Source organism: Oncorhynchus nerka, linkage group LG16 (assembly GCF_034236695.1).
Source record: "Oncorhynchus nerka isolate Pitt River linkage group LG16, Oner_Uvic_2.0, whole genome shotgun sequence".
Lineage (NCBI taxonomy): Eukaryota > Metazoa > Chordata > Actinopteri > Salmoniformes > Salmonidae > Oncorhynchus > Oncorhynchus nerka.
Window position 1 is genome coordinate 6,785,723 of NC_088411.1, and position 11,252 is coordinate 6,796,974.

Consider the following 11,252-nt stretch of genomic DNA (forward strand, 5'->3'; position numbering starts at 1 on the left):
AATTATGAGATTTTTGATGTTTTGAAAATGGCGCCCTACACTTTGACTGGCTGTTGTCAAATCGCTCCCGTTAATTGGATTGCAGCCATAAGAAGTTAATGTGTGAAAGTTACATATTTCTAAAAAATATTTTTTTATTTCGCGTGCTGCCTTTTCAGCGGAATGTTGTCGAGGGAACCCCTGCCCTAGAAAGGTTAAATGAAATTCTGGGAAAAAATGGCAAACTCAGCTCAATCATTCATTGAATCAGATGGCTCATTCATAACAAATTGATACTGCCAACTACTTTAATGATTTTTCCATTGGCAAGATTAGCAAACATGCCAGCAACAAACACTTACACTAAACATCCAAGCATAACTGATCAAATATTGAAAGATAATTGTTATTTTGAATTCTGTAAAGCGAGTGTGGAAGAGGTGAAAAAATTAATGTTGCATATCAACAAGGACATGCCACCGGGGTCTGACAACTTGGATGGAAAATTACTGAGGATAATAGCAGAAGATATAGCCACTCTTATTGGCCATATCTTCCATCTAAGCCTACTAGAAAGTGTGTGCCCTCTGGCCTGGAGGAAAGCAAAAGTAATTCCGCTACCCAAGAATAGTAAACGCCCCCTTTACTGGCTCAAATAGCGGACCAATGACCCTCTTACCAAACCTTGGTAAACTTTTGGAAAGAAACTGGTGTTTGACCAGATACAATGCTATTTCAGACTTTCAGCACACTGATAGGGAAGGACATTCAACAAGCACACGAGCGTTGCAAAATAAATGTACACATACATGTTATTCAATCATTGCACCCACACTGCTCGTGAGCGTCAGCAAGCTTCTGCGTGGCCAGGCACTAAAAATTGAACTTGGTTCTATTTGTGACCCTCAACACGCTGCAAGTCCTCCTCTCCCATCTCCTCATTGTTTTTTAGGAGCATATACCCACGTGCCAGTCCCCAAATTAATATAATTGGATCAGAGTTTGTTTTGAAATTTCAACCTGTGTGTCCTGATCGTGTCTGGTGTGGATGAACAAAATCAACTTGCGCGGTTTGGTCAGCATGTTACACAGGTGACCGATGATTGGCTGAGAGAAATTGATAAAAGATTGTGGGAGCTGTTTTGTAAAGACTTCAGTGCGGCTTTTGACATTATCGATCAGCTGATGGAAAACCGTATGGCTTGACACCCCCTGCTATATTGTGGACAAAGAGTTACCTGTAACAGAAAAAGGAGGATGTTCTTTAATGGAAGCCTCTCCAACATAATCCAGATAGAGTCAGGAATTCCCCAGAGCAGCTGGCTAGGACCCACATTTTTGTTAAATCTTTACTAATGACATGGCACTTGCCTTCAGTAAAGCCAGTGTGGCTATGTACGTTGATGACTCAACACTACCCACTTCAGCTACTACAGCAAGTGAAATTACTGCAACACTGAACTTCTTTGGGATAGGGGGCGATATTTTGACTTCCGGATGAAAAGCGTGCCCAATGTAAACTGCCTGCAACGCAGGCCCAGAAGCTAAGGTATGCATATAATTGGTAGATTTGCATAGAAAACACTAAAGTTTCTAAAACTGTTAAAAAAAACATCTGAGTATAACAGAACTGAAATGGCAGGCGAAACCCCGAGGACAAACCATTCCCCCCCCAATTTTTTTTTTTTGGGCCTTTCACTGATTTCAATGGCTGGCACTTTTATAATAGGGCGAAAACGTACCCGATTGCAGTTCCTAGGGCTTCCACTAGATGTCAACAGTCTTTAGAAAGAATTTCAGGCTGTTTTTTGGAAAAATGAGCCAGAAAATAGTTTTTCTAGGTGGCCCCCCATTTTGGCTGTAGTGTTTCCAGACAATAACGATTCTCAGTCTTAAATTTGATCACTTATTTGCGTATTAGGGTACCTAAGGTTTGATTATAAACGTTGATTGACTTGTTTGGATAAGTTTATTGCTAACGTTTGGGATTCATTTTGTATGCATTTTGAAGGGGGGAAACCGAGTGGATTATTGACTGAAGCGCACCAGCTAAACTGAGATTTTATGGATATAAATAAGGCCTTTATCAAACAAAATGACCATTTGTAATGTAACTGGGACCTTTGAAGATCTTATTCTGTTGGCACTCAAAGGTAAGGCATACATTATATCGCTATTTCTAACTCCCTGGTTGAAAATGAATTGTTATGCATTTGTGTGCTGGCCGCTGTCCTCAGATAATCGCATGGTTTGCTTTCGCCGTAAAGCCTTTTTGAAATCTGACATGGCGGCTGGATTAACAACAAGTTAAGCTTTATTTTGATGTATTGCACTTGTGATGTCATGAAGGTTTAATATTTATAGTAACTAATTCGAATTTGACGCTCTGCAATTTCACAGGAAGGATCCGCAAGAATTAACAAAGAGCTGCAGTTAGTTTCAGAATGGGTGACAAGAAATAAGTTAGTCCTAAATACAATAAAAGTCTTGTATTTGGGACAAATCATTCACTAAAACCTAAACCTTAACTAAACGGTGTGGAAATTGAGGAAGTTTGTGACTAAACTGCTTGGAGTAACCCTGGATTATAACCTGTCATGGTTCAAACATGTTGCTACAGCAGTAGCTAAATTGGGGAGAAGTCTGTCCATAACAAAGCGATGCTCTGCCTTTTTAACAACACTATCAACAAGGAAGGTCCTACAGGCGCTAGTTTTGTCGCACATGGACTACTGTTCAGTCGTGTGGTCAGGTGCCACAAAAAAGGACTTCGGAAAATTGCAATTGGCTCAGAACAGGGTGGCACAGTACTACATAGAGGCATGGCTACATGGAACTCTATTCTACATCACGTAACTGATGAAAGCAGTAGAATCGGATTTAAAATACAGATAAATATACACCTTATGGAACAACAGGGACTGTGAAGAGACAGGCACATAATACATAACACAAGCACTCTACACACACTTGCACATGGATGTTGTATTGTAAATATGTGGTTGTGGAATGGTGGCCTGAGGGAAGACACTGAATGTGTTTGGTAAGTTGTGAAATGTAATGTCATGTAGTATTTTAAACTGTATGTAACTGTCTTGTGTTGCTGGACTCCAGGAATAGTAGCTCAAGGCAGCAGTTAAATGGGGATCCATAATAAGTACAAATACAAAAGGATATATATATATAAACATTTAAAAAATAAATAATATAAGTTGAAATACACTTACTAGCCTCCCGGGTGGCGCAGTGGTTAAAGGCGCTGTACTGCAGCGCCAGCTGTGCCATCAGAGACTCTGGGTTCGCGCCCAGGCTCTGTCGTAACCGGCCGCGACCGGGAGGTCTGTGGGGCGACGCACAATTGGTCTACCGTCGTCCGGGTTAGGGAGGGCTTGGCCGGTAGGGATATCCTTGTCTCATCGTGCACCAGGGACTCCTGTGGCGGGCCGGGCACAGTGCGCGCTAGCCAAGGTTGCCTCTGACACATTGGTGTCGGGTTGGATGCGCGCTGTGTTAAGAAACAGTGCAGCTTGGTTGGGTTGTGTATCGGAGGACGCATGACTTTCAACCTTCGTCTCTCCCGAGCCCGTACGGGAGTTGTAGCGATGAGACAAGATAGTAGCTACTAAAAACAATTGGATACCACGAAATTGGTGAGAAAAAAATGTAATACATTTTTTAATAAATAAAGAAACACACTTACTAACTCGTATCAGCTCCATTAATATTCCTTTAACAGCCTCACTGTAGTAAGCAGTGCTCTATTCTGGCCCTCATTCTAATTTTCTATGCAATTCGAGTCAGAGCAGTAGTGATGTGCAGTTTGAAAACGATTCTTTAGAGCAGGATTAATATGCTCTCCTCTGGCTCAGTGGCTCCGGAGATGTGCTCTAACCACCAACTGTATAAGTATGCAGAGAGAAATAGATCATGCTGCAGGAAGCAAAGAGAAGATCGGTCAGTATCGGTCTAGCTCTGCTCTGTAGCATGATTGAAATGTAATTTTCTGCTTCAGCCAACATATGCAGTATCAAGGAATTATCTTATTTGAATGCCTGTCAATCACAAATTGTGACGGCCCTGAATTTTTCTGAAGCGTCTCAGTACTTCTCCTTCCAATAGGGGGCTTTCCCTTTAATTCCCAATTAAATAGCCAGCATCAGCTGCGCAAAAAGGGTTGTGATGGAGACGTGAATGAGGATGTGTTCAACCCTCAGTTCCGAAGCTTCTCTATTCCGTTTGTTTTGTTGCCGTTAAACGTGTGTTTTGTAGCCTAATAGAGTTTACCCAGGATCGGACCACTCTTTGCGTCCGTGGACTACACCTGTTCTTCATGGCCTTTCTCCGCTGGAGATCTGTTGGCGGATTGGATTGTCTGACTGACCGACTGACTACAACCTTTTTGTATACGGTATTTAATTTGTTTTGATGTGATGTATACTGTGATGATTTATGTAGTTAGTTGTAGTTGAGGACTTAGTAAGAGTTGATACGCTTTAAAGTTCCGTGGTAAAATAATTGTTATATTGTTTGTATGATTAATACTGGGTTTACGCTACACTGAATGAACGGACAAACATTGCGTGACAAAAGTCACTCGAGTTCCCTGAACTCCTTTACCGGGCTGGACTCTTTTTAGGCCCGAGGTACAGGACATTTCTGGAGGAACCAGAACTCAATGTGATATTATATGTGTGTGTAATCATTGATGTTGCTAATACAACCCACACAAAAGAATATAGTTGTTTTTGAAGTTCTTTCCAATGTTTTAAGGGTTTATGAAAAGTTTATTTCCATCCTGACTTTTACATAAGTCCTTTGTATTGGTGTAGACTTGACGGGCTGAGATGGGACTCACTCCCAAACCAAAAGGAGAAACCAATGTTTTCTCTGGTAAGCACAACCTACCTCGCACCTCTATAAATAATAACCTCAAGTCAAAACCGTTACAAAATGTACATTGTTTGAAGCACACTTATAAGTCTGTCACAAATGACAGCTCCAATAAGCCCCCTATATTGAACGAGAGGCTTGTAAGAAACATGATTCTTTTGAGTTTTTAGTTCATCGTTCACCGGTAGGGGGTCCTACATGCTCTGGGCATTACTGAAACAAATTAATCGAAAGATTTATTTTGACTGAACAAGTTCAAAAGATTGAGCCAGTAAAAAGAGCCAAACTTCACATCACTACAGAGTAGGGCATCAGGAACTTGGCCAATTTAAACAAGTGTGTTTTTCTCCACAGCATCTCAACACAGAAGAAATGATACCTTGGAGTCTGACAGGTTCTGCCCATTTCCCATCGGTGAAGCTGGGATTTCCTTTGGCTTATCACTTTTTGAGATGAAGGGTGTAAAAAAAAAAAAGAGGGGGGCATTTTAGACATTTTTTTAAAGGGAAAATCTGCAGTTCAAAACAACAAAGCAAACACCCCACCACTGATTTGGTAATAAGCTGAGATCAAAATTATAGTTCTCACCATGTTTAAAGGCTGTACTGTGTTCATTTACAATTACATTGTACAAACAATGGATTCATTAAAAAATGCTTATATTTTGGGTTCTGATGGAGTATGTTAAACTAAGTCATTTTCTTCAAGAATCAATGGGTATATCACTCATTTAAAAGTCCAGAAATGGATGTAGCAATCACATACTGCCCCTTTAAGCTTAACATGAAGTAAAAAATGAAGCAAAAAGGGTTAAAGTTACCTGCCCAGCACTAAAACATCCAAGTCAACAAATCACCTTTGATTGAGCCAACATAAACCATGATTAGTTAGATATTCACCTTGTGGGAGTATCTGGGGTACTGGGCTTGCACATATGCCTGTGTGCATTCCAGTCCTCTGACTGGCAAGCCACTGAGCAGTAGCAGGTCTTCTTGCAGCGCGTACAGCGAAGGTTACCTGGAAAAGATGAAGGTTTATTCAATTCTAGCCCAGGTTATAGACATTGCTCAATAGCATCCAACAACTGGCTTTAATGATTTGTTGTGCACTGATCAGTGATTTAAGGGATGCGGATTTAATAAGAAATGTCTACCGATTATGGATACACCTTCCAATGCGGGACACGTGCTGCTAAACAGGTAGTAATTTGAGTGAGAGTTAACATGAAAGCTTCTCCTATGTTATACACTAACAGTAATCCTGTTCACAGTATGCCGTAGAACAAGACAAACAAAGTGATACATCAATGAGAAATTAGCAGGGAAATAAGACCAACCTTGCTGACTGCAGTAGTTGCACAACTTAACAGTGAATGGGGGCATAGAGGCTGTTTTCTACAGGGAAAATAACAGATGTTACACATGTTGTCACTGCCTTTCAGGCAGGCCTTACATTTGAGAGATAAAAAATTGATATTACAATTGAAAAATAAATGCATACCATAGAGCCGTTTGTGAGTACAGTGGTTTCTTTTCGGCTGGCCTCGGCTTTGACAAAGAAAAAATTATCATTATTTACATGCTAAAATTAGGGTGTTAGGTGACGCAACAAACAATGGACGCCATGCGAGAATTCGACAAAAAACAGCTGTCAAATAAATGTAAAAATACAAATCATTTGAAAACTTGCATGTGAATATGACTGCACATAACGTAATAATTGAACACGCTCATTAATGTTTTACGTAGTTATTACACGTTGATTACGGTTTCACTCGTATTTCATTTGTCACAATGATACCTATGCTATGATGCTGGTAAAGTTGTCTCACACACCTACAGTGCTGGTCATTAGAAAAAAGCTAGCTAGTTCATGGATGCAAACAATGTTCTTCCCCAAAAACATAGCAAAACGACATCTGTTTCAGTAGCTATAGTTAGCTAGGTGTCATCTAAAATAACCCTAATTTATAAGACAGTTCTTATTTTATTAATGGTGGTCGCACCCATCTATGTGAAGCTAGCCACAATAAGGATTAGCCACAATAGTGGACTTTGAAGTTAGCCTTCAAAATAAAAGTATTTGTATTCATTTAAATCACTGTCGAACTTTTATTTTGAAGGCAAACCGCAAATTATATTATTGTGCCAAATCCTTATTATGGCTAGCTTAACAGCGCAGTCCGGTCGAGCCTCACGAGCCAGATGAAGTTAGCTGGCTACTTGTAACGTTAGCTTTGGGCAACAGGGTTAAGTTGCTGGCTAGTTATTTATTTTCATGAATTGAAGTTCAATTACAATAGGCGAACAAGTGGCAACCTTGCTAATACTTACTCACAAGGATTCCTAAATCATTGCTAAGAATAATGAAAATGGCTGCAGTTTCTACTGGCCATTGTTTTCAGGCTGGCTACATTGGTGCTAGCTAGGTACCGAGCTAAAGCTAGCTACCCCAGAAGTCCAACAAATTATGCTTTATTACAAACACGGTATTGTAAACACATCGTTCGTGGCCGGTGGTTGCTTGTTTGCACAGCTTTGACTGTGCTACTGTATCTTTTTTGACACGCAAAGACCCAATCGGCATTCCATAGTATGCATGTCGTGAAGCTAATAGCAGTGACGCTATTACTGTGTAACTCCGGTAGGGCAACATCTGAAAAATAGCGCACTTGGTAGAGTGTAACGGTGCTCGACCAGTCGGCGAAAGCCAACATCACCCACGACAGAGAACGGTCGTTTGTCAAGGGCAATGAATTCCATTATCTTAGCTTTAATGGATTTCGCCTTTGAGTTGTCTAGCTGAAATTGTCTTACTCTTACAAATGACTGCTCGACTTGTTGACTGCTCGATCCACACAACAGACATTGTGGGTTAGGTTAGGAATGCTGTGTTGCGCAAAATTTTACGTGGCGTCATTACGCCATGTACCTACGTTATATAGGTATGCATGGTAGCTTTGACATCGGTTTTTAACGTCGGCGTTAACTTCTTATGGCTGCAGGGGCAGTACTGAGTAGCTTGGATGAAAGGTGCCCATATCAAACGGCCTGCTCCTCAGTCATAGTTGCTAATATTTGCATATTATTAGTAGTATTGGATAGAAAACTCTAAATTTTCTAAAACTGTTTGAATGATGTCTGTGAGTATAACATAACTCATATTGGCAGGCAAAATCCTGAGTTGAAATCAAAACAGGAAGTCAGAAACCTGAGCTTGTATGTATTCACCAGAGTCCCCAATGAAATCCCCTTGAGATGTGAATGATGTTGCACTGCCTAGGGGTTCCACTAGATTAGAGGTCGACCGATTATGATTTTTCAACGCCGATACCGATTATTGGAGGACCATAAAAGCAGATACCGATTAAATCTGACAATTTATTTATTTGTAATAATGACAATTACAACAATACTGAATGAAAACTTATTTTAACGTAATATAATACATCAATAAAAATCTATTTAGCCTCAAGTAAATAATAAAACATGTTCAATTTGGTTTAAATAATGCAAAAACGAAGTGTTGGAGAAGTAAGTAAAAGTGCAATATGTTCCATGTAAGAAAGCTAACGTTTCAGTTCCTTGCTCAGAACATGAGAACTTATGAAAGCTGGTGGTTCCTTTTAACATGAGTCTTCAATATTCCCAGGTAAGAAGTTTTAGGTTGTAGTTATTATAGGACTATTTCGCTATACAACATTTGTATTTCATTAACCTTTGACTATTGGATGTTCTTATAGGCAGTGTAACAGTATTGCTTCCGTCCCTCTCCTCGCTCCTCCCTGGGCTCGAAACAGCAACACAACGACAATTAGCACGCGCTAACTAGCTAGCCATTTCACTTCGGTTACACGAGCCTCATCTCGGGAGTTGATAGGCTTGAAGTCATAAACAGCGCAATGCTTGACGCACAATGAAGAGCTGCAAGCAAAACGCACGAAAGTGCTGTTTGAATGAATGTTTACATGCCTGCTTCTGCCTACCACCGCTCAGTCAGATTATATGCAACGCAGGACATGCCAGATAATATCTAGTAATATCAACCACGTGTAGTTAACTAGTGATTATGATTGATTGTTTTTTATAAGATAAGTTTAATGCTAGCTAGCAACTTACCTTTGTTTACTGCATTCGCGTAACTCCTTGTGGAGTGCAACCAGAGAGGCAGGTCGTTATTGCGTTGGACTAGTTAAGGTTGCAAGATTGGATCCCCCGAGCTGACAAGGTGAAAATCTGTCGTTCTGCCCCTGAACAAGGCAGTTAACCCACCGTTCCTAGGCCATCATTGAAAATAAGAATGTGTTCTTAACTGACTTGCCTTGTTAAATAAAGATGAAATAAAAGGTGTAAAAAAATACCTTTAAAAAATTGGTAAATGGAGTGCACAAAAATACCGATTTCCGATTGTTAAGAAAACTTGAAATCGGCCCTAATTAATCGACCATTCCGATTAATCGGTCGACCTCTACACTAGATGTCAACCATCAATAGAAATTCTAGCGATGTCTATGTTGTTGTGGGAGTGAATGTGAGAGCAGAATATATCAGATGTCCATCAAGCAGCCATTTTGTGATCTCACTTTTCCCTCATGGTAGTCACTTGCGTTCCATTGCTCACGAAGACAAGAAGGAATAGTCCAGTTGGAACTTTATTGAAGCTATATGTTAAAAACATCCTAATGATTGATTCTGTACTTAGTTTGAAATGTTTCTTCGACCGGTAATATCACTTTTTGAAGTTTTTGTCTGATATAACGCTGACCAGAATGAGCGTTTGGATATGTATACCAAACGCACTAACAAAAGAAGGAATTCGGAAACATAAATAAAGGACATTTTAGAACAAAACAAACATTTGTGGACCTGGGATTCCTGGAGTGTATTCTGATGTAGATCAAAAGGTAAGGGAATATTTATCATGTAATTTCTTGTTTATTGTTTTATCTAATATTGTCCGATTCCGATGTTCACCGATATATCGTGCATCCCTACTGACTAGGGATTAACATTGACCAGTCCGCAACCTTTTTGACCTTTTCGAATCACTTGAAAATAAGATCTCAGCCATGTTAAGTCGTATCCTCATGAAATAAAGTGTTCTGTGTTCCTGAGAAGCTTCTCTATAGCATGGAATCCAAAGTATAATACCAGAACCATAATAATTTTGACCCCTAACACCCTACCTAATAAAATCACTACAGTATTCATAACAGACATTCAGCATGACCATTATGAATATCAAGCAGCCATTACAGTTAAATAAATCCAGGAGCTGTATTTCAAAATGACGTTATCACTAATCAACTATCATTTGACACATGGCATAGCACATTCATACAAATACCATCCCCGTTGGAGCTCGCTAGAGGCCGGTCTGGTGTTGGGCCAGGGGCCCTTGGGGTTGCAGTGGCACCTGCTGGGCTGGTTGACGGCCTCCTCAAAGGCATGTTGGGTTGCATCACGTTTTGGAAAGTTCCGCGGTTCATGATCATGCTGTCAAACCTAAATCAAAGAGCATATTAAAACAGTCTTAGCTAGGTTGTTGAAACATTACCATATCACTCCAAGATTGTTTTGGCACTTCGTTTGCGAGCAACCATGTAGCTAGCCAAGTTGTTTGACGAATGACTACTAGCTAGCCAACTGGTGGTGAACGTAGTTATTTTCCTCTCCTATCATCGTGGCAAGTTAAATGTGCCTTCGAAATATAGCTAGCAAGATGTGTCCCAATATAACTAGCTAGTTAAGTGACCTTGAGTTTGCACCATATCATTGGAAGACAACACTTCAATTAGTCTAGCTATCTAATCACTACTTAACTTTCTAGTAAATTAACTATTTAGCCATCTCCTGTAACGTTAACTACTAACGAAATGAACTGGCAAACTCAGCGAGACGCTAGCCAATTATTTTGTAGCTAAACCCAACGGCTGCATAAAAACTAATTGGAATATAAAGCCATTTATAGTGTCAACTTGAAAGACGTGCATTTTTCCAATGAGAACATAATTCCTTGTTATGTAATTTGGTGATTAATGTGAATGTACCTGTCTTTCACCATCACACGCGGTGTTGTGCCTTTCCGTTTCTGATATCCACCCACGCGCTGGACTAGACAATGTCCACGCGCTGCGCTCCACATTTTGCGCGTGCCAAATTGCTATTTTTTGTTCTACGTCTACATTGTCTATATACCAAAAAATATATATTTATTGGTTTTGTATTATACTTTTATGATGCCATTTAGATCATCTATGCACTCTAGAGCCCTTTTGTGAATTAAAGAGGCAATAGGGTAGACAAATTAACGACCCTCCAAATTGTAATTTCAAGTGGCAAACTGGGGAAATATTGTTTATGTTTCAAAATGTATACTTGTGT

At 40.0% G+C, this 11,252-nt stretch overlaps 1 protein-coding gene across 6 annotated transcripts in view; it reads right to left on the reverse strand.

Moving 5' to 3' along the window:
* Nucleotides 1–11,045, reverse strand: part of tdrd1 (tudor domain containing 1) — a 76,390-nt gene extending 65,345 nt beyond the window's left edge. For 3 of the 6 annotated variants that reach the window (XM_029684445.2, XM_065002377.1, XM_065002378.1), the window contains exons 1-6: nt 10,919–11,042; nt 10,216–10,373; nt 6,370–6,416; nt 6,206–6,263; nt 5,769–5,886; nt 5,249–5,312 (exon numbers count right to left, since the gene is read on the reverse strand). In XM_029684445.2, coding sequence (XP_029540305.2) covers nt 5,249–5,312; nt 5,769–5,886; nt 6,206–6,263; nt 6,370–6,416; nt 10,216–10,373; nt 10,919–11,013 — 540 coding nt within the window. In that variant the 5' untranslated portion in view covers nt 11,014–11,042. Of the gene's footprint in view, nt 1–5,248; nt 5,313–5,768; nt 5,887–6,205; nt 6,264–6,369; nt 6,417–10,215; nt 10,374–10,918 lie in introns of all 6 variants that reach the window. The other 3 variants (XM_065002379.1, XM_065002376.1, XM_065002375.1) reach the window with 3 other exon arrangements.
* Nucleotides 11,046–11,252: the final 207 nt, after the last annotated feature.